This window comes from Cynocephalus volans, chromosome 3 (assembly GCF_027409185.1).
Source record: "Cynocephalus volans isolate mCynVol1 chromosome 3, mCynVol1.pri, whole genome shotgun sequence".
Classification (NCBI taxonomy): Eukaryota; Metazoa; Chordata; class Mammalia; order Dermoptera; family Cynocephalidae; genus Cynocephalus; species Cynocephalus volans.
Window position 1 is genome coordinate 93217391 of NC_084462.1, and position 23190 is coordinate 93240580.

The following is a 23190-nucleotide window of genomic DNA, read 5'->3' on the forward strand; positions in this document are numbered from 1 at the left end:
TCAACTTCTTTACTGGTTATTGGTTTATCTGTTTTTAAATCTTCTTGAGAAGACTTTGGTAACTAATAATTGCTATGGCATGAATATGTCCCCCTACAAAATTCATGTTAAAACTTAATCCCCATTGCAGTGGTATTAAAAGGTGGGGTATGTAGAGGAGGTAATTAGGCCATGGGGTTTCTGCTTTCATGAATGGAATTCGGGCCCTTAGAAAAGGGCTTAAGGGAGTGGGCTCACTCTCTTCTGCCATATGAGGATATAAAGATGGAACAACAAGGCACCATCTTGGAATCGGAAAGCAGCCCTCACCAATCCTATTGGTGCCTTGATATTGGACTTCCCAGCCTCCAGAACCATAAGAACTAAATTTCTATTGTTTATAAAAATTGTTTTATAAAAAAGACTATAAATTTCTATTGTCAGGGCTGTCCGGTTAGTTCAGTTGGTTAGAGCGCAGCCTTATAACACCAAAGTCACAGGTTCGGATCCCTGTACTGGCCAGCATCCAAAAATAAAAAATCTATTGTCTGTGGTATTTTGTTATAGCCGCAGAAAAAGACTAAGACAATAGTTTTCCAGAAAGTTATCCATTTGATCTCAGTGTTCAAATTTAATGTTGAAGCTTCTCATATATTTTCTTATGGCTTTCCTTTTTTTTCCCTCCCAGCAGCTGGCTGGTAAAGGGGTCCAAACCCTTGACACTGGTGTTACAAGGCTGTGCTCTAATAACTGAGCTCAACGACCAGCCTCATGTAATTTTTAAATCACTACTGTATCAGTAGTTAAAACCCTCCTTGTTGCTCTGAATATTTTTATTTTTTCTACTTCATTCATATTACTATAGTTTTATCTTTTTTCCCCCATCTAATCAGTTTCATTTCATTTATGACTGCTGTTGTCTTTACTTTTTCTTCCCTTCTACTTTCTTTAGGTTTCCTTTGATATTCTTTTTCTCCCTCTTTCTCTGAAGCCAGATTACCTGGGTTCAAACCCTTATTCAGCTATTTATTAGCTAAGTAATCTTGGAAGTGTTATGCACCTTCTTTGTGTATGCTTCCAGTCTATAAAATAGGAATAAGGATAGTATCCAAACATCAGTTTGTTATGAGTTTGTACATATACAATGCTTTAGAACAACTAGAAAATAGTAACCACTCAAATGTTAGCTATGATTAGTATCATCATTAGTAGTAGTACAAATACTACCACAACTACTATTTTTACTACTACCATTTTTTAACTGAATTCAATTCATTTAATTTTTGGGTTTTTTTTTTTTTTTTTCTTAATGTTTCTGAGGCCAAAAATTTAGTTGTAAGTACTAATTCAGATGTATCACTCATGTTTTCCTGCGTGTAGTATTCAAAATAAGGTTTAGTTCTGTAAATTTGGAAATGTGCATTATAAATCTCCTCCATAAGTTATTTAGGATTGATTTTTGTTTGCTTATTTCTAAATACAGGGGGCTTAAAAATACTATTCATAATATAAATTCCTTGAAATGTATTGAGATTCCCTGTGCCCTAGTATCTAGACAATTTTCTGTAATTGCTCCACGTGTACTTGAAAAATGTTTATTTTCTCTTTTAAGTATAGGTAAAAATTTGATCATTTTTGATTCAAAATTTCTGTAGTTCTGTGATTTATAAGTTTTGATAGAAATGTATTAAAATTGTTCACGTTATGTAGTTGTGGATTACTCCTTGAAATTGTGTCAGCTTTTTGTCTTACTATTTTTCCCAGCTATGTTTTTAGATGATGATTTCCTCTTTTTAGATCATTCTTTTTTATATTAATCTTTCCTTTTTCCTTAACATCTATTTTGTCATTTGTTAATTCTTTATGTCAGCTTTCTTTGAATTAGTTTTCATCACAGGATATCTTTATTTTAATTTGTGGTAAAATACACATTACATAAAATTTACTATTTTAACCATTTTTAAGTATACATTAAAGTGGCATTAACTACATTCACATTATTGTGTAACCATCACTACCATCCATGTCCAGAACTTTTTTTATCTTCCCAAAACAAAACTCTGTATCCATTAAACAATAACTCCCTCTCCACAAACTGGACACTGGCAACCACCATTCTACTTTCTGTCTCTGTGAATTTGACAGGTACTTCATATAAGTGGAATCCTACAGTATCTGTCCCTTATGACTGGCTTATTTCACTTGGCATAATATCTTCAAGGTTCATGCATGTTGTAGGATTTATCAGGATTTCCTTCCTTCTTAAGGCTGAATAGTATTCCACTATAGGTTTATACCACATTTTGTTTCATTTGTATTCATTTGTCAATCAACACTTGGGTTCTTCTACCTTTTGGGTATTGTGAATACTGCTGCTATGAACATGGGTATACAAATACCAGTTCAAGTCCCTTCTTTGATTCTTTTTGGTATATACCCAGAAGTGAGGAATATCTTTTATAATCCTTTTATTTTTACATTATCTCTCTTTGTGTGTTTTTTGTGTGCATGTATGTGTGTGTTTAATATTTAGTTATAAACCCTACATAGATATTTTCCTCCATGCTCCTGGATTTTTTTTTTTGTATCCTTTTATCCTCTTTTAACAAATAATGTTAGTCTGTTTATATTTATTGTGATTATTGCAGTACAAAGGTACTTCAAAAAGTTCATGAGGGCTGGCTGGTTGGTTCATGGGAGCTAAGTTGGTTAGAGCATGGTGTTATAACACTGACGTCCAGGGTTTGGATCCCCTTACCAGCCAGATGCCAAAAACAGGAACCAAAAAAAAAAAAAAAAAAGTTCATAGAAGGATTCATATTATCTTTAATTCTATTTTTCCACAAACTTTTTTGAAGGACCCTCATATTTAAACTTATTTGTTTGCTTCTAATGTTTACAGACCCTTCTTTAGATTTTCTTCTTCTTTTCTTTCAATATTACCTCCTTTTCCTCCTCTACCCACTGTTGGGTGGAAGTTGTATACCATATACCTGTTCTTTTAGTGATTACCCTTAATTTCTAAGCATACATACTTTATAAATTTTTCTAACAAAATCTGAAAACATTCAGTATTTCTGTCCTCTTTCTGAACAGGACACGGACCTTAGCTCACTTTACCCTTGAACACCATCTCTTTTATTTCAATTTTTTGTTTGTTTTTACTGCTAATAGCTAATTAAATTTATCAATAGTTTTGATCAATTTGAGTTCCCAGTTTTTGTAGCTGTTATTATTCCTCTTCAATTCTCTTTTCACTAAAAAAATAAACTGTACTCTTCTTTCATTGAAGGTCTATTATTGGTAAACTTGTCTTATGTAACTGAATATGACTTCATTTTGCTGGTATAACATTCTGCGTTGGCAGTTATTTTCTACTTATCGCACTGAAAATATTACTCTACTATGTTTTGGCATTTGATTTGCTGATAAAAAATCTACTGTCAATATAACTGTCATTCCTTGGAAATAATCTGTATTTTCTGGTATCCTTTAAGATTTTTTCCTTTATTTTTTGATGTTCTAAAGTTTCCTACAATGCCTAAAAGCAAGTATTTTCTTCATTTATCTTATCTGATACTTAGTAAGTACATTCAATCTAAGAACTCATGTCTTTCTTCAATTGAGGAAAATTCTCAGCTCTTCAAATTCTTGAAAATTCTTTTCAAGTATTGATTACCCATCATTTCCTCCAGTCTTCTCTCAAAACTCCTTTTTAGACATACATACATCTTCTCTCTTATCATCTGTCATATATATATATAACATATATTCATATCTGTATCAGTCTCTCTGTCTCTTTGCCACTCTGTTGCTATATTCTTGGGTGAATACCTCATTACAAACTTCCAAATTCCTTTTGGTCAACTACGTCCATGGTCTACTAGCTCATACATTGAGTTTTTATTTCAGTGATTATATTTTTCATTTCTAAAATATATAATTGTATTTTATGTCTGTTTTTATTTCTGCCTGTTTCTTAACCTTTTTTTAAAGTTATTCCCTCATTTATCTCTTTGAGCACCTTTAAACATACTTAAAGTCTTTAATAGACTGTTACATAAAATCATTTTCATGTTCCAGTTGTTGATGTGTTGGATATCTCTCTTAGCATTAACATTTTTCATGTTTTTGGAGTTTTGGTTTGCTAATTTTCAGTGCGTGGTATTTGTTTATGTTTCTCTCTTTGGTTTCACCCATATTATCTACTCATTTTCAAGCTGCTTTCACCTAGTTTCCCAGTCTAGGATGAGATTTTATATCACATTTCAGAGCTTCTATCGTGCTACTGGTGATAGCACAGATTCAATATAAAACCAATGGTGGTGGTGGTTAGTGCATGATCACAAGGCTGTGTCTGTAAGTTCCTATCTCCATAAGGCTTCAGGTTTCTAGACTTTGTAGTTGTTGATGTAGTCAGCAATACATTATTTTCTGCTTCCTCTACCAAGGGGGATGAGACAGTAATTACATCCTGCCTATAAGCAGTATGCCTAGTTCCCATTATAAGTGGTGCCATTTTAGTCTTGTTGCTCTCAAGACCAAATTCCCGGAAACCTTCATTTCAAGACCTGGAGTCCAACAGATCCAATTATTTGGTCCCTTGTTTTTTTTTTTTTTTTTTTGGTGGCTGGCCAGTACGGGGATCCAAACCCTTGACCTTGGTGTTTCAACACCACACTCTAACTGACTGAGCTAAGTGGCTAGCCCTCATCTTGCATTTTTGTTTTGTTTCTTGAACACAGAAACATTTACCATGTTTTTAAGCTTTTCAGTATATTTTTAGTTTTCTTTTTAAAATTTTATCTATCATTGGTATCTGTATGAGCAGAGTAGACATGTCAAAGGTGAACTCACTAAGTCATCTGGACCAGAGGTTGAAAAATACTTTTTAAAATTACATATGTAAAGGGCCGGCCCGTGGCTCACTCGGGAGAGTGTGGTGCTGATAACACCAAGGCCACGGGTTCGGATCCTATATAGGGATGGCCGGTTTGCTCACTGGCTGAGCGTGGTGCTGACAACACCCAGTCAAGGGTTAAGATCCCCTTACCGGTCATCTTTTAAAAAAAAAAAAAAAATAAATAAATAAAATAAAATAAAATAAAATTCCATATGTAAAAGAAAATCAGGTACTCTGATACACTAACTTGCCCCTCCAGTCGTTGTTCAGGAGAATCATTAACCACTATTAAATAAATAAATCCCTGCTGCTATACAGAAAAGTCCATATGAGAAGCAACGTGATCAACAATCACTACCTACTATTTGGAGTAACTCACCTTGAGACTTTCAATATGGGGCTGACATTTGAAGTAAAATGTTTTCTCTATTCAAGGCATAAATATATATGGTGTCTTTCCTAACTGGCAAACAGGTGGGCCTCCCATGGATTCTCAGTTTCAACTATTTTGGAGGATGTTTAACCATTTCTTTGAAGTATCCCCTGAACTATATTTTGTGACACCATATAGACTACATTCTACATTTTAAATTAAACCAACCCAAACATATCTTCCAAATATGATGAAATATGCCAAAAAATATTCTAGCCATTTTTGGATGATGTGCTAATATTAAATTTACAAAAATATGCACATCTTTATAAATATATAAATATGGTATGTTAAGTTATAAAACAAAAACACTAAATTTAAAAGTACCACATAGTGGGCCGGCCCGTGGCTCACTCGGGAGAGTGTGGTGCTGACAACACCAAGGCCGTGGGTTCGGATCCCATATAGGGATGGCCGGTCAGCTCACTGGGTTGAGCATGGTGCTGAAAACACCAAATCAAGGGTTAAGATCCCCTTACTGGTCATCTTTAAAAAAAAAAAAAATACCACATAGTGTTTTGTAAAGAACAGTAAAAAAAATAAAATAAAATAAAAAGTACCAAAAAATTTGTAATGATCACTATACAAAGTTTAAGGGTTTTTCCTCCCCGTATCTTAGTCAGTATTTTCAATAAAATTTTCAACATTTTAACTGTGTATCATTTTGTACCTACAGGGTCAAGTGCTTTTGTAACTCATACCTGTTTAAACTTCTACTGTCATTTGCACATGTTGATCTTTCCATATACCTTTGGTCTCTAGATGAAGTAAAATCAGATGAAGATATGGACTAAGATTATACCTGTTCTGTCTCCATAATGGAGAAATAGTCAAGTAGGATAGAAAAAGAGATTCCTTCACATAATCAGACTTTTTCTTTCTGTTCCTACTTCATATTTTCCATTCATCAAGGCTTCATTCTGACAACACTGCTCTACCTCTGACATTATCAGTGTAATATCTTTTCTCTCAAGACCACAATCTCTTCATTTACCATTTTTCAATATAACTTCTCATTCTGATGATCCTTACTTGCTAAATTTCAGTTAATACTTCCTTCTCAAGCTCAGCTCAACCTCATGTATTTCTATACTACCATGGGTTCCAAACAGCTAAGCCCTTACTCTCAATCAACTCCAAGGTTTCTCTTCTATACTCTCACGCTATAGAAAGGGGTTACAAACTTCAACACATACAGGCATCAGGCATGTAACATAAATGGAAACACTATGTTATAATGTGTTTATAAGAAACTGGACGGGGCAAGTCTCATTCTAAAGGGAACAGTCATAATCAGTTCCAGTAATTGTGTCAAATATTCTGGTTTAATAGAACCCAGATACTAGGAATTTTATGTGAAATCTCTTGATTTTTAAATATTGGCAACAGTTTTAGATTTTTCTAAAAATCACTGTGTAAGCCAAACAAAACTTGTATGTTGGCTGGACATGGCCATGAGTCATAAGTTTTCAATTTCTGCAAAATATTATTTTTGCTATTTAACAAAGTTTTGGAAACAAATAGATCTAGACTAACACAAGATCACATTTTTCAAATTCAACAAAAGCCTGGCCATCCTTAATCTTCCTAGTGAACATACAGGCTTATCCCTCATCTGCTATTCCAAATGTTCTTATTTTAAATACAGATGGAGAAATAAAATTAAAAATTAAAACCATAAAGAAATGGATACACTAACTACCCTGACCCAATATACAACATATACGAAGGTACTTTAAAAAGTTTTTAGAAAAATAGAATTAAAAGACAATATGAATCTTTCCGTGAACTTTTTTTTTTTTTGGCAGCTGGCCAGTACAGGGATCAAACCCTGAACCTGGTGTTATCAGCACCACACTCTAACCAACTGAGCCAACCAGCCAGCTCCGCCACTTTTTTCTTTCCATGAACTTTACAAAGTACTCTCACATACATATCAAGACATCAAATTGTACCCCATAAATATGTACAATTACAATGTATCAAAATAATACATAAATTTTTTTAAAAACATAGAGAAAAATAATGCTCTTAATGCTTCTTCATTAAGAATAAAATCACAATGATACGGCAAAATATTCTTAAAAGACAGTAGAAATAGAAATATAATATATAAAAATTCAAGGTACACTACCAAACGACAGAGGAGAAACTGCACATAAATTCAATAAAAGTTGGCTTAAGTGAATATATTAGTAAGAAAGAAAAGTGTGAAGAATTAAGTATCTACCTAAAAACTTAAAAAGGAAATAAAGAGACAACTCAGAAGTAGCAATAAAATATAAGACAGATTGGAAATTTAAAAGTGGCAAAATTAGTAGTTGGGTTTTTGAAAAATAAAAAATGTAAACAATTGATAAACTACAATTTTAAAAAAAGAAAGACTATAAAAGTTTCAGGACTAAAAATTTTAGAATAAAGAAATTAAAAATAGGAAATTTCCCATAATTATTATAAGTAATGATCAAGTAAACAATTTGATTGTATGATTACCTACAGATTAATAAAATTCTCAACTTAAAATTTTATAAGTTTTAAAAATGCTTACTATGTGCATGCTAGGCTGAGAAAACAAAAAAAGAGTAAGAATTCCCATCCTCATGGAGTAACCACTTTAACAGAGAAGTCGGATATATAAACAGTTAATTACTGAATAATGTGGCATATATATTAGTGTATACGCCACTAATGAAAGTGTTCAATGAACTGAAGTAGTATGAAATAGACCGGATATGATAAAGGGCTTTATCAAATAGGTGATAGCACAAGAGGGTTTTAAAGTATGATTAGGAGTAAGCTAGAAATAGAACAAGAAAATACTAAAGAATTTTTCTAAAACTTCAAAGTATAGAGGAAGTGGTGTGATACAACTAAAAAGAGCAGTGAAGTGGAAGATAGGGGACCCAGATAATAGTCCTGGTTGTTTCAATATTTAACTCAAGCAAATTAATCTCTCTGGATCTAACTTGTTTGTAAAATGAGAGGATCAAATTAGAGCAGAGTCTCAAATTTTACTGTACATAAAATAAGGTCTAAGGCAGGGCCTGAAATCTTCTTAGCAATCACAAATGATAGGAATCCTCCTGGTCCACTAATGTATCCTTTGAGTAGTAGCAGGGCATTAGATTATCTCTAAACATTCCTTGAACTTAACATTTATTTCAAATAATCCTTCTGTTAAAATATACTAGAAAAAATTTTTAAAAAGATGACCAGTAAAGGGATCTTAACCCTTGACTTGGTGGTGTCAGCACCACATGAGCTAACCGGCCATCCCTATATAGGGATCCAAACCCTTGGCCTTGGTGTTATCAGCACCACACTCTCCCAAGCGAGCCACGGGCCGGCCCTTATACTGAAACTTTTGAGACAAATTATTTTAATAAAAAATTGACAAGAAAAAAATTATAAGGCAAAACTGAATTTAAAAAATAAATTTTCATTATGACTAAATAGTATTTACCCTCTAGAAAGCAAGATTAACTGAACATAAGAATATTAATGATGTATTGTATATAAATAGAAATGACAGTAAAAATCATAGATCCACAGATTCTAAGAGGGCATTTAACAATATTCAACATATTTTCGTATTTAAAACCTTAAAATACTTTGGTCTGAATGATTTTTTTAAAAAAGGAAATATAAATTTAATCCCAAGAGTCAATGTTATGCTAAATGGAAAAGCACTTGCATTTAAAATTTTAAACAGTAGTAGAAATGCTGGTGAGAGTAATTTAAGTCAAATATTATAAAAAATACATAATTATATACAATCACTTCCACAACTGACAAGACAGTATATCTTTTAAAATCCTTGTAAAAAGAATTTATTGTACCCAAGAATGAGTACAAACTTGCAAAAAATGAGAAATACCAAAAAGTGAATTACAATCTATATAATAGTGATATATAAGTGGAAATACACGAAAAAAGTATTCCATTTTTAAATAATGAGAAAAAACAGTAAGTACTTGGATATCGATTGAACTTGGGAAATCAGATATTTATTCAAAGAAAAGTATAAGACTACTTTTCTGTAAAAGTATAAGCTGGCTGGTTAGCTCAGTTGGTTAGAGTGTGGTTTTATAACACCAAGGTCAAGGGTTTGGATCCACATACTGGCCAGCTACAAAAAATAAATAAATAGTCTGCTCTCTCTGAATCCACCATCTTGCAATGTGAGACACCTGAGTCACTGTCACCACCACCAGATGGACTTTGGATTTCAGAGCCTCAGAAACTGACTCTATATAAATTAAACAGAAGACCTTCAATCAATTGCCCTACAAATTCAAGTCAGCTTCATTCAAAAATTGTTTCCCTGAACTTATTTTTAATAACTGACCTTTGGTGCCGGAGGTCAAGATGGCGGAAGAGGAGAACTGCCTGACGCTTTTCCGCCAGGAGTAGAAGCAGCCTGAGGCCCGTGCCAGATGCAGCTGTAACAGAATCGGTGCAAAAGAATGGCTTCGAAAGGGTGTCTTTACCCTGCCGAGAACCGGGAATCTTCCCCCAACCCACACCCGCCGGTGCGCCGCAGCCGCAGACATGGAAACATGGAGGCCTGAGCCGGCGTGTGTCACCCTGGGCTGCAGCGGTGACCACGGCTTCTGGCCCCCCACCCCCACCTGCCCATCCCTGGAGCTGGAAGCAAATCAACCCGCGGCCGAGACAGGGAGACGTCCAGCGGGAGAGCCAGAAGCTCCACGGAGACCACACGCCCAGCGGGGCCGCCATTGCGTGATCCAACAGGTAGGCTTCACTGCCGCCATCGAGCTTCATTCCCAGCCCAGCCTAGTGCACACAGAGCGGGGAGATGTCTGGCAGGGGAGGCGGGAACTCCACAGGGTCCACGCTGCTGCCGCGCAATCCAGCAGCAGGTAGGCTTCACCACCACCACCACCCGGCTCCATCCCAAGCCCGGCCTAGCGTGCACAGAGCAGGGAGACATCCTGCAGGGGAAGGGGAAGCTCTGCAGAGAAAACGCGCTCTGTGGTGCCTCGGCGCATCCCAGCAGCCTGAACCAGAGCGCATGGAACAGAGTCACTGAGGTAGCGATACCAAATTGGCAACCACAGCAATATCTTAGGCAGTCAATAGTATCAAACCTGTGGACTGTGAAACCCCCTGCCACAATGAATAAACATCAAAGAAAAGATACCAGAAATAAGAAAAATCAAGAAAGTACACCACCAAAAGATAATAAATCTCAAGCTCTAGATCCTATACAACAAGACGCCCTTGAAATGAGGGACAAGGAACTTCGAGTGATAATTCTAAGGAAACTGAATGAGATACAAGAAAACTCAGCTAGACATCATGATGAAATGAGGAAAAGTATACAGGACCTGAAAGAGGAAATGTACAAGGAAATCAATGCCCTGAAAAAAAATGTAGCAGAACTTGCCAAACTGAAGAAGTTATTCAGAAAAATAAAAAAAACAACGGAGAGCTTAACCAACAGGCTTGTGGAAGTTGAAGAGAGAACCTCTGAACTTGAAGGTGGGCTGTTTGAAATAACACAGCAGACAAAAAAAAAAAGAAAAAAGAATCAAAGTCATTGAAGAAAATCTGAGAGAGATATCAGACAACCTTAAGCGCTCAAATATCCAAGTCATGGGTATTCCAGAAGGGGAGGAAAAAGGAGATTGCATTGAAAACATATTCAACAAAATAGTGGCAGAAAAATTCCTAGGTATAGGAAAAATCACAGATCTTCCAATCCAGGAAGCTCAACGATCTCCAAACGTATTCAACCCAAAAAGGTCTTCTCCAAGACATGTTATAGTCAAATTGGCAAAACTCAAAGACAAAGAGAGAATCTTAAAACCTGCAAGAGAGAAGCATCAAATCACCTATAAGGGAGCCCCAATCAGGCTAACATCAGACTTTTCATCACAAACCCTAAAAGCCAGAAAGGAATGGGATGATATATTCAAAATACTAAAAGACAGAGATTGCCAGCCATGAATACTCTACCCTGCAAGGCTATCCTTCTGAAATGAAGGGCAAATAGTATATTTCTCAGACAAACAAAAACTGCGGGAGTTCACCACCACACGACCAACCTTACAAGAAATTCTCAAGTGAGTACTGGGTTTGGTTCCTGAAAAATAACTACCACTGCCATAAAAACACAAGAAAAATCTAAACCCACTAGTATAATAAAAATGGCATTCATGAAGAGAAAACAAACAAACAAAAAGGCTATCTACAACCTAAGGAACCAACAAACACAGAAAACAAACAGTAAATCAGAAAGCAAGGAACAAAAGACACCTAAGGCAACCAAACAATAATCCACAAAATGCTAGGAATAAATCAAAACTATTCAATAACAACTCTTAATGTAAAAGGCTTAAATTCCCCAATCAAAAGACACAGACTGGCTGACTGGATTAAAAAGGAGGACCCAACTATATGCTGCCTTCAAAAGACCCACCTCACCCATAAAAACTGACATAGACTAAGAGTGAAAGGATGGAAAAAGATTTACCATGCAAACAGAAAAGAAAAATGAGCTGGAGGTGCTATTCTTATATCTGACAAAGTAGACTTTAAACTAAAAACCATAAAAAGAGACAATGAGGGACACTACTTAGTGATAAAAGGATTGATCCATCAAGAAGACATAACAATCATAAATATGTACGCACCCAATGTTGGAGCAGCGAGATTTATAAAACAAACTCTATTAGACATAAAGAAGGAAATAGACACTAATACCATAATAGCAGGGGACCTGAACACCCCACTGTCAATATTGGACAGATCATCTAGGCAAAGAATCAGCAGAGAAACACAAGATCTAAACAATACTCTAGACCAATTGGACTTGGCAGATATCTACAGAACATTCCATCCAACAACCTCAGAATATTCATTCTTCTCATCAGCACATGGATCATTCTCCAGGATAGATCACATATTAGGTCACAAATCAAGTCTCAACAAATTCAAAAAAATTAGAATTATCCCATGTATTTTCTCAGACCATAATGGATTAAAACTAGAAATCAATAACAAATGAAATTCTGGAAACTATACAGACACATGGAAATTAAACAGCATTCTACTTAATGACATATGGGTCCAAGAAGAAATCAAGCAGGAAATAAAAAAATTTATTGAAACTAATGAAAATAATGATACATCATACCAAAACCTGTGGGATACTGCAAAAGCAGTATTAAGGGGGAAATTTATCGCATTAAATGCTCACTTCAGAAGAATGGAAAGATGGCAAGTGAACAACCTAACACTTCACCTTAAAGAACTAGAAAAACAAGAACAATCCAAACCTAAAGTTAGCAGACGGAAAGAAATCATTAAGATCAGAGCAGAACTGAATGAAATTGAAAACCAAAAAACAATTCAAAAGACCAATGAATCAAAAAGTTGGTTTTTTGAAAAGATAAATAAAATTGACAAACCATTAGCATGGCTAACAAAAAAAAGAAGAGAAAAGATTCAAATAACAAAAATTAGAAATGAAAAAGGTGATATTACAACTGATTCATCTGAAATACAAGGAATCATTCGAGACTACTATAAACTACTATACGCCAACAAGTTTGAAAATCTGGAGGAAATGGATAAATTTCTGGACACACATAAGCTCCCAAAACTGAGTCAGGAAGATGTAGAAAATCTGAACAGACCAATAACAATAAAGGAGATTGAAGCTGTTATCAGAAAGCTCCCAACAAAGAAAACCCCAGGACCAGATGGATTCACAGCAGAATTTTACCAAACATTCAAATAGGAATTGACACCGATTCTTTACAAACTATTCCAAAGATTGAAACAGACGCAAGTCTCCCGAACTCTTTCTATGAAGCAAACATCATTCTGATATCAAAACCAGGTAAAGATATAACCAAAAAAGAAAACTACAGGCCGATATCGTTGATGAATATAGATGCAAAAATCCTCACTAAAATACTAGCAAACAGAATACAGCAACACATACGTAAAATTATTCACCACGATCAAGTGGGATTCATCCCAGGGATGCAAGGTTGGTTCAACATATGCAAATCAATAAATGTGATACACCATATTAATAAAGCCAAACACAAGGACCATATGATCATCTCTATAGATGCTGAAAAAGCATTTGATAAAATTCAACATTCATTCATGACAAAGACACTCTATAAGTTAGGTATAGATGGAAAGTATCTCAACATAATTAAAGCCATATATGGTAAACCCACCTCCAATATCATCCTGAATGGGGAAAAGCTGAAAGCTTTTCCTTTAACAACAGGAACTAGACAAGGATGCCCACTCTCACCACTCCTATTCAACATAGTGTTGGAAGTACTAGCCAGAGCAATCAGAGAAGAGACGGAAATAAAGGGCATCCAGATTGGAAAAGATGAAGTCAAACTGTCCCTGTTTGCAGATGACATGATCCTATATATCGAACAGCCTAAAACCTCTACAAAAAACTGTTGGAATTGATAAATGATTTCAGCACAGTAGCAGGATACAAAATCAACACACAAAAATCAGTAGCATTTCTTTTCTCCAATAGTGAACATGCAGAAGGAGAAATCAAGAAAGCCTGCCCATTTACAATAGCCACCAAAAAAATAAAATACTTAGGAATTGAGTTAACCAAGGAGGTGAAAAATCTCTATAATGAGAACTACAAACCACTGCTGAGAGAAATTAGAGAGGATACAAGAAGATGGAAAGATATTCCATGCTCTTGGATTGGAAGAATCAACATAGTGAAAATGTCCATACTACCGAAAGTGATATACAAATTCAATGCAATCCCCATCAAAATTCCAAAGACATTTTTCTCAGAAATGGAAAAAACTATTCAGACATTTATATGGAACAATAAAAGACCACGCATAGCCAAAGCAATGCTGAGCTAAAAAAATAAAGCTGAAGGCATAACACTACCTGACTTTAAGCTATACTACAAAGCTATAATAACCAAAATCGTATGGTACAGGCATAAAAACAGACACACTGACCAATGGAATAGAATAGAGAATCCAGAAATCAACTCAGACACTTACTGCCATCTGATCTTTGAGAAAGGCACCAAGCCTATTCACTGGCGAAGGGACTGCCTCTTCAGCAAATGGTGCTGGGATAACTGGATATCCATATGCAGGAGAATGAAACTAGATCCATACCTCTCACCGTATACTAAAATCAACTCAAAATGGATTAAGGATTTAAATATACACCCTGAAACAATAAAACTTCTTAAAGAAAACATAGGAGAAACACTTCAGGAAATAGGACTGGGCACAGACTTCATGAATACGACCCCAAAAGCACGGGCAACCAAAGGAAAAATAAACAAATGGGATTATATCAAACTAAAGAGCTTCTGCACAGCAAAAGAAACAATTAACAGAGTTAAAAGACAACCAACAGAGTGGGAGAAAATATTTGCAAAATATACATCTGACAAAGGATTAATATCCAGAATATATAAGGAACTCAAACAACTTTACAAGAAGAAAACAAGCAACCCAATTAAAAAATGGGCAAAAGAGCTAAATAGGCATTTCTCTAAGGAAGATATACAAATGGCCAACAGACATATGAAAAAATGCTCAACATCACTCAGCATCCGGGAAATGCAGATCAAAACCACACTGAGATACCATCTAACCCCAGTCAGGATGGCTAAAATCCAAAAGACTATGAACGATAAATGCTGGCGAGGCTGCGGAGAAAAAGGAACTCTCATAGATTGTTGGTGGGACTGCAAAATGGTGCAGCCTCTATGGAAAAGGGTATGGAGGTTCCTCAAACAATTGCAGATAGATCTACCATACGACCCAGCTATCCCACTGTTGGGAATATACCCAGAGGAATGGAAATCATCAAGTCGAAGGTATACCTGTTCCCCAATGTTTATCGCAGCACTCTTTACAATAGCCAAGAGTTGGAACCAGCCCAAATGCCCATCATCAGATGAGTGGATACGGAAAATGTGGTACATCTACACAATGGAATACTACTCAGCTATAAAAACGAATGAAATACTGCCATTTGCAACAACATGGATGGACCTTGAGAGAATTATATTAAGTGAAACAAGTCAGGCACAGAAAGAGAAATACCACATGTTCTCACTTATTGGTGGGAGCTAAAAATTAATATATAAATTCACACACACACACACAAAAACCGGGTTTGTGGGGGGGGGAGACATAACAACTATAATTCCTTGAAGTTGATATGACAAGCAAACAGAAAGGACATTGTTGGGGGGGGGAGGGAGGGAGGTTTTGGTAATGGGCCACAATAATCAACCACATTGTATATCGACAAAATAAAATTAGGAATAAATAAATAAATAAATAAATAAATAGAATTAAAATAAATAAATAAATAAATAAATAAATAAAACATAAGTGAATGGAGTCTTAGATGAAAGGACTAAAGACAGTAAACAGTAAAATACCCATTTTAATATGTAAATTCAATTCAATACAAATTAAGGTTCGTGAAATCTAGTTATAGAACTTGATAAACTCAATGTGAAATTCATTTGGAAGTACAAAGGAAAAAGTAGCTCTTTAAACTTTAAGGTAAGTTCAAATTACTATAAAGCAGTAGTTTTCAAACCCATATGCTAGGGATAAAGACAAGAAATTTTCAAACCCATATGCTAGGGATAAAGATAAAAATGAAAATTCTGAAGATAGGTTAAAAACAATGAAATATTTTATTGTATACAGAATAAATTAGAAGTAATATCAAAGAAAAAATAAAAAATAAGAATCCCAGGACAAATGTGTATCAGTATAGAGAAAAAGTAATTTGGATCATTGTAAGCTCTGATAGATCAAATAATCAATTAGGGAAGAAAACTGAGTAGTATATTTATGCCCAGATGGAGAATAGATGATTTTCTACAAAAGAAGTGGAAGTTGTCATAAGAGTCAAGGTAGATACACTTGAATATATACAAATAAAAGCCTTTTGCATCAAATTTAGCAAATTGCAGGATACAAGATCAACACAGAAAAATTAGTCATATTTCTATGCACTAGCAATAAACAATCTGAAAAGAAAATTAGGAAAACAATTTGTTTTATAACAACATCAAAAGAATAAAATGTTTAGGAATAAATTTAACCAAGGTGGCATAAAACTTGTACACTGAAAACTACAAAACATAGCTGAAAGAAATTAAGGACAACCTAAATAAATGGAAAGACACCCTGTATTCATGGATTGGAAGACTTAATATTTTAAGATGGTGATACTCCCCAAAGCGATCTATAGATTCAGTGCAATTCCTATTAAACTTCCAATTGCCACTTTAGTAGAAATAAAAAGGCAGATCCTAAAATTCACATAGAATTTTAAGGGATCATGAATAGCTAAAATAATCTTATAAAGACAAACAACGTTGGAGGACTCACACTTTCCAATTACACAACTTACTTCAAAGTTAATAATGAAAACTGTGAGATACCTGCATAAGGACAGACATATAGACCAAAGGAACAGAACTGATAATCCAGAAATAAACCCATACATTTGCAGTCAACTGATTTTTAACAAGGATGCCAAGATCATTCAATGGGGAAAGAAGAGTCTTTTCAACAAACGGTGCTGGGACAACTGGAATCCACATACAAAAAGGAGAAGTTAGACCTTTATCTCACACCATATTCAAAAATTAACTTAAAATGGATCAAAGACATAAATATAAGAGCTAAACCTATAAAACTCTCAGAAGAAAACTAAGGGGGAGATCTTTTATGACTGTAATTTTGGCAATGGCTTCTAAGATATGACACCAAAAGCATGAGCAACAAAAGAAAAAATTGATAACTTTTGTACATCAAAGGACACTATCAAGAGCATGAAAAGACAAACCATAAAATGAACAAGAATATTTGCAAATTACATATCTGATGAGGGACTCATGCTCAAAATAAGGAACTCTTACAACTCAACAACAAAGACAAATAACCCAATTAAAAGATGGCCAAAGGACTTGAATGGACATTTCTCCAAAGAGGATATACAAATGGCCAACAAGTACATGAAAAGATCGTCAATGTCATCAGTAATCAGGGAAATGCAAATTAAAACCACAAGAAATACCACTTTACCTCCACTAGGATGGCAATGTTTTAAAAAAGGACAGAAGGGATGGAGGAAGGGAAAGAGAGGAAGAGAGAAAGAAAGGAAAATAAGTATTAGTGAGGATGTGAAGAAACTGGAACTCTTGTTCATTACTGGTGGGAATACCAAATGGTGCAGATGTTGTGTAAAATAGTTTGGCAGCTCCTCAAAAAGCTAACCATAGAATTATCATATGACTTAGCAATTCCACATCTAAATACATACCCAAAAGAACTGAAAACAGGTGTTCAACAAAAACTCATAAATCAATTTTCATACCAGCACTATTCACAATAGCGAAAAAAGTAGAAGCAACCCAAATGTCCATCATTGGAGGAATGGATAAATAAAATGTATCCATACAAGTGAATATTATCCAGCCATAAAAAGAAATAAAGTACTGATACATGCTACCCCATGGCTAAACCTTAAAAGCATAATGCTAAGTAAAAGAAGTCAGACACAAATGGCCACATATTGTATCATTTCCTGTACATGAAATTCCAGAAAAGGTGAATCCAGAGAGACAGAAAGCAGATTAGTAGTGTTCAGGGGCTGCAGGTAGGAGAGAACAGGGAGTGATTGCTTAATAGGTACAGGATTTTCTTTCGTGGTGATGAAAATATTCTGAAACTAGAGTGGTGGTGATGGTTGCACAATATTGTGAATGCCCTAAGTACCACTGAATTGTACACTTTGGTGAATTTTATGTGTATTTTATCACAACAAAAAATTATTTCTAATTAAAAAAACCTTTTGCATGATAAAACATTAAGTCTCACATCAAGAAAAGCAATAGAAGAGAAAACTATGATAAAAGTAATTTATAAAAGGTTAGTATCTGAATTATTTATAAAGATTTCATATAAATATATAGGACCAACTACAAAGTTTTCAGGGTAAATGGTCAAAACTGATGCACAGATTATATAACAAGAAATAATTACAGTAAAACTCCTCACAAAGAAATAGGCCACCAGAAAGTAAATGCTTATTAAAACATCTTTAAGGAACCATTATACTGTAAACACCTTATAAAAGAGATAAAAATCAATGTGGCCAGACCACAGGGAAACAGATAAACTTAATGTCTCCAATGTCTACAGTGACACTGTAAAGGTGTTCTAGAGAACAACCTGACAATATGAAATAGGAACTATAAAGCTAGTCAAGAGCTTTGACCCAGTAATTTCATTCCAAAGACTACTTTTAAAGGACATCCAAAATAGGAGAAATAGAAAATTATTTGGAAAAAAAAAAAAGATAGCAATAGTTGTGACAATTAAAATGAGAAAATATGAAATAACCTAAATAATAAGAGAATAGGCCTAAGTAAACTATTATCATTGCCTAAGCACAATGAAATATATGTATATATGTGCATGTGTATATGTATATATATATATACACATAGTATATTTAAAATGACAAGTATATAACTATTTGATAGACAGAAAGGTATGTAAGAAATAATGTCGATTAAAGTAAATCAAAAAATCATACATGCATTGATTCCAACTCTTTATAAACATTAATGATACATGGAAAATAATTTGGGGTGTTTAAAATGCAATAGGCACTTTTCAAAATAAGTTGTAGAGGGTAATAATTTCCCAGCAATTATTTCCTATCACAATCCTTTCCTAAAGATTCGTTAAAAAAAATATATACAGGTAAGTCAACAATAAAATAAATTTTATAGGATGCAGTGAGTTTAGAAGAAAATCTGAAATGATCAAATTAACATATTTTATTTGTTATGCTCTTATAAACTTCTTGTTGAGATAAAAATTTTCGGGCCAATGTTACAACAGGACTTTAAGAAAATTTTTTTCACTATATGTAAAATATTAGCCACATTTTTGTAAATAAAAATGTTTTTCATATAATACTTTAACATACAAAAATATGCTTTAAAATATCAAGGAAGGAAAGTCAATTAAATGTATGTAAACTATACATTCATATATATGTAGAAATGTCAATAACTGTTATAAGACCAACAAAAATACCTCAAATAAATTTACAAAAATAACACCATCCAGGTATCAGTGTACAAGCAACCTGTGTACAAATAACTGCCTAAACACTGCTCTTAACAGTTGCTGCCGTAGAAGCCATCAGAAAAACCATAGACAAACTGGAGCTTAAAGACATTCTATTTAGAGTTGAAGGCAGGAAGAAGCCATGAAAAGCAGAAGCAGTGAAAAGCATAGGTTAGGGGAACTGATCTAAAGGATACTCTCCTGCTCCTTTCCTAACACCTAAGGAGGCAAACTGCAATTGAAGGGAATGGAGGAGGAAGCAATATTGAGTATTCTTCTATCGCAGTCTCCCCAGGGTGTTTGTTTCTCTCAAAATGCTCCATTTTTCAAAACTATTTATCCTGTCTCCCTCCTAATCAAACTTTTCATTCATTAGCCTAACAAAATATATATTTTCTCATTTCTCCAAAGAAGTTTATATTCATGAGAATTAATAGCATTTTTTAAAAAAAATAAACTCACCTGAAATTTATTATTTAACAGGGAGAAGATGAGAAGACTTTTTAGAGGTTTTGGTGATGGGGAGCAATAATCAGCCACAATGTATATCGACAAAATAAAATTTAAAAAATAAAATAAAATAAAATAAAAATAAAAATAAAAAAATAAAATAGTCTCATCCACTTAAAACTGCTTTCCCCTGTACTGGCCAGATGCCAAAAAACAAAAACAAAAACAAAAAAACCCCTGCTTTTCTTTTAAATTTTAACACTATCATACTTTCTCTTTACATAAATAGAACTTTACTACACATTCATTAGTTAGAGATTATAATAATGAAGACATTAATTCAGGCTTGTAAATAAACATTATATTTAAAGAAATCTTTTTAGCATAATATTCATCAATTGATTCTTACTTTGCTTCAATTTATGGAAATCACCAACTCTATCCTTGGTAGCATGCTTTAGTATATCTGTTTGAATTCTGGGTTCACTCTCCAAGTCTGGGCCTGGAATTAAATGCTGAAGAGGATCAGATGGGTTCTGTTTTGAAGTACCAGGGTTTCCATTGTGGTTTATGTGTGAATCTGTGACATAAAAACATCAAATTAAAAGACTAATTCTTTCACAGAAGAATTTCACAAGACCTGCTTTAGACACACTGTTGTCTGACACTGGTCAGTCACATGGATTTTTTTTAAAGCTTTATTCTAATTTCTTTAATCAAATCTTATAATCAATGTGATTTTTAGCTGTGTGAAGTTTCCTAATCATTCCCAGATGTGTATCTCCACTACTGATTATAAACCTGTTCACCAAAGGCATATACAGTAGAAACCCAAAGATTAACATAGCAACAAAACCTGTATCATTTCCTCCCTCCAAATTCCAAAGTGCTGTCAGAAATCTCCAAAACCCAGTATGGCTTCTGAAATTTCTAATCTCTTAAACATGTTCATCTATACAATGACTCCCAACTGTCAACTCTTGATTCTTTTTTAGAAGTATTTCCTGGACGTAACCTCACTTCCCCTCACCCCCTTTTTCTCCTCATCAATGTCTTGATTTAGATCCTTATTACAAATAATTTGGATTCAGAAACCCACCATGTCACTCTTACTCTTACATCTTTCCTTTCCATCATCCTATTTAAGCAGCTCCTTTCAATCATATTGATTCTCATTTTAGGAGAACATTTCTGTAAAATCGAATTAAGTGTTCAGTAGAAAATAAACAAATATATTTATAAGTATGAAGTAAAGAGCTTAATATAGGTGTGTATAGTAAATAACAGAAGGCCTCTGTGAGATAAATCTGAACACATTTTGAAGAAGATAAATCTACACAGCCTGGCAGAGATGAAAGGGAATGTAGTCTACAGCAGCACAACAAATAATTCTTCTGTTCTTAAGAAAGAGACCATAACAATCCATTAAAAAGTGCAGTTTTAGATGATTATTTCTCCCTGAGCTTTTACCAGTCATTTAAAAATATATAACATTAACTCAAAGAATGAATGCTACTTCACTATCCTGCTAAATGACATGTTTTATTTACTGTACAGCAATACATGGCCAGTAAATTGCTTTTCAAATGGAATTTTAAGAATAAAATTTCATACCTGGAACCATATTTGGGGAGAGAGGTTGTCCAGTTGAAAGATGGGAGATTGCTTGATGACTTTCATGATTAGAAATTGACATAGGGGGCTTCTTTAAAGCTACAAGAAAAAAATACATCCATTATTATTCCTATTGATATTATAATTTCTAAAAACTAACCACCATTTACATTGCACTAATCCTATGATGCGTATTCTAACTTTGTAATCCTTATAGTTGATATATTAACTAATTCATTTATGATTACTAATTGATACACTGTACCTTTCATCTTAAGCTGCCCAGAGATACAGTGGAGTCAGTGGTAGTGAGTGAAAAATCATTTCTTTCCCTGTTGCCTCCATTTCTTAAGAGTCTCAACTATAAGTATGTACAATCCACCCTAAACAATTATAAATATGGATGCTATGGATTGATTGAATTGTGTCCCATAAAGTTCATATATTAGAAACTTAATTCCTACTGTAACTGTTGAGATTGGGAAGTCCTATTATGGTTATTGAAAGGCAGGGCCATGAAGAGGTGATTGGATTGTAGGACCATGACACAGTAAATGGTGGTCAGAGGCATGGTTCAGAGGGCTTTAAAAGGAGAGTACGTGAAGAATCTCTCTCTCTCTCTGCTCCACAATTTTCTGCCACTGCTCTTTTTGCTCTCTCCCTCTCTGCTGCCACTATTCTCTGCAGTGGTGTCACAGGCATTGTGAGACCACTGGGTTGCTGTAAAGCCACCACCAAGAACACCCTCTCCAGATGAGTTCCCTGGACTTTGGACTTCCCAGCCTCTGAAACTGTAAGCAATAAATTGTTTTCTTACAAATTACCCAGTTCCAGGCATTTTCTTTTAAGCTACAGAAACAGACTAATTCAATGGACAAAATATATAAGGAAACTGTTTGCAAGCGCTGGACAACCATCAGCACAAGACTGTATCTTGGAAAGAAGGGATATACATGAATGTGCAGTCCTGGTGAGCCGAAGAGGCAGAGATCATCAGTTTGGGCTGCTCAAGCAGCTAGAATTTGTAGGACAGAATATTACCCAGGAAGAAGCTCTGTGGTGTGAAACAGGGGGTTCACAGAAATCTGCATGGGGATTTCCCCATGGATCTTTGGCCAAGGCCCAGGTTGTGTGTGTACAGGGTGAGACTCCATGGGGCCTAACAGACAGCACCTGCTGCAGGGCTGAGAGCTGAACAGAAACAACAGAGGTCATGCAGCACTGGAGACAATGGAACTCTGCCCAACCAGCCATAGTGAAAAATCTTCACTAAGCATTTTGGGTATCAAATGAGATGTTACAAGCCTATACTTTAAGAGTAGGGACCACATTCTTGAGTTTAAGGGCCATACCCTAAGACTAAGAACAAAATTTTTTGTTTTTTGTTTCTTTTTTGGCAGCTGGCCAGTATGGGATAAGAACAAAATTAAAACTAACAAAGCATAAAACCAAAGTGTAAACAAACCTGACAGAATCAAGAGAATCCTCCAGTAATTTAACTGTCTGCCAGAACAAAATTCAGCATCCTTTAAAAGAAGACAACAAAATCTAACCTCCTTTATGTATCATTCATATAGCATACAATAAAATTACTAGACATACAAAGAAGTAGTGAATATGACCAATAATCAAGAAAA

General features: G+C 34.6%; 1 protein-coding gene across 2 annotated transcripts in view; it reads right to left on the reverse strand.

The window, feature by feature from the left end:
• GOLM2 (golgi membrane protein 2) overlaps positions 1 to 23190 on the reverse strand; it is a 105307-nt gene that overhangs the window by 19421 nt on the left and 62696 nt on the right. For both annotated transcript variants that reach the window (XM_063090587.1, XM_063090586.1), the window contains exons 7-8: positions 21554 to 21652; positions 20349 to 20519 (exon numbers count right to left, since the gene is read on the reverse strand). In XM_063090587.1, coding sequence (XP_062946657.1) covers positions 20349 to 20519; positions 21554 to 21652 — 270 coding nt within the window. The remainder of the gene's footprint in view (positions 1 to 20348; positions 20520 to 21553; positions 21653 to 23190) is intronic.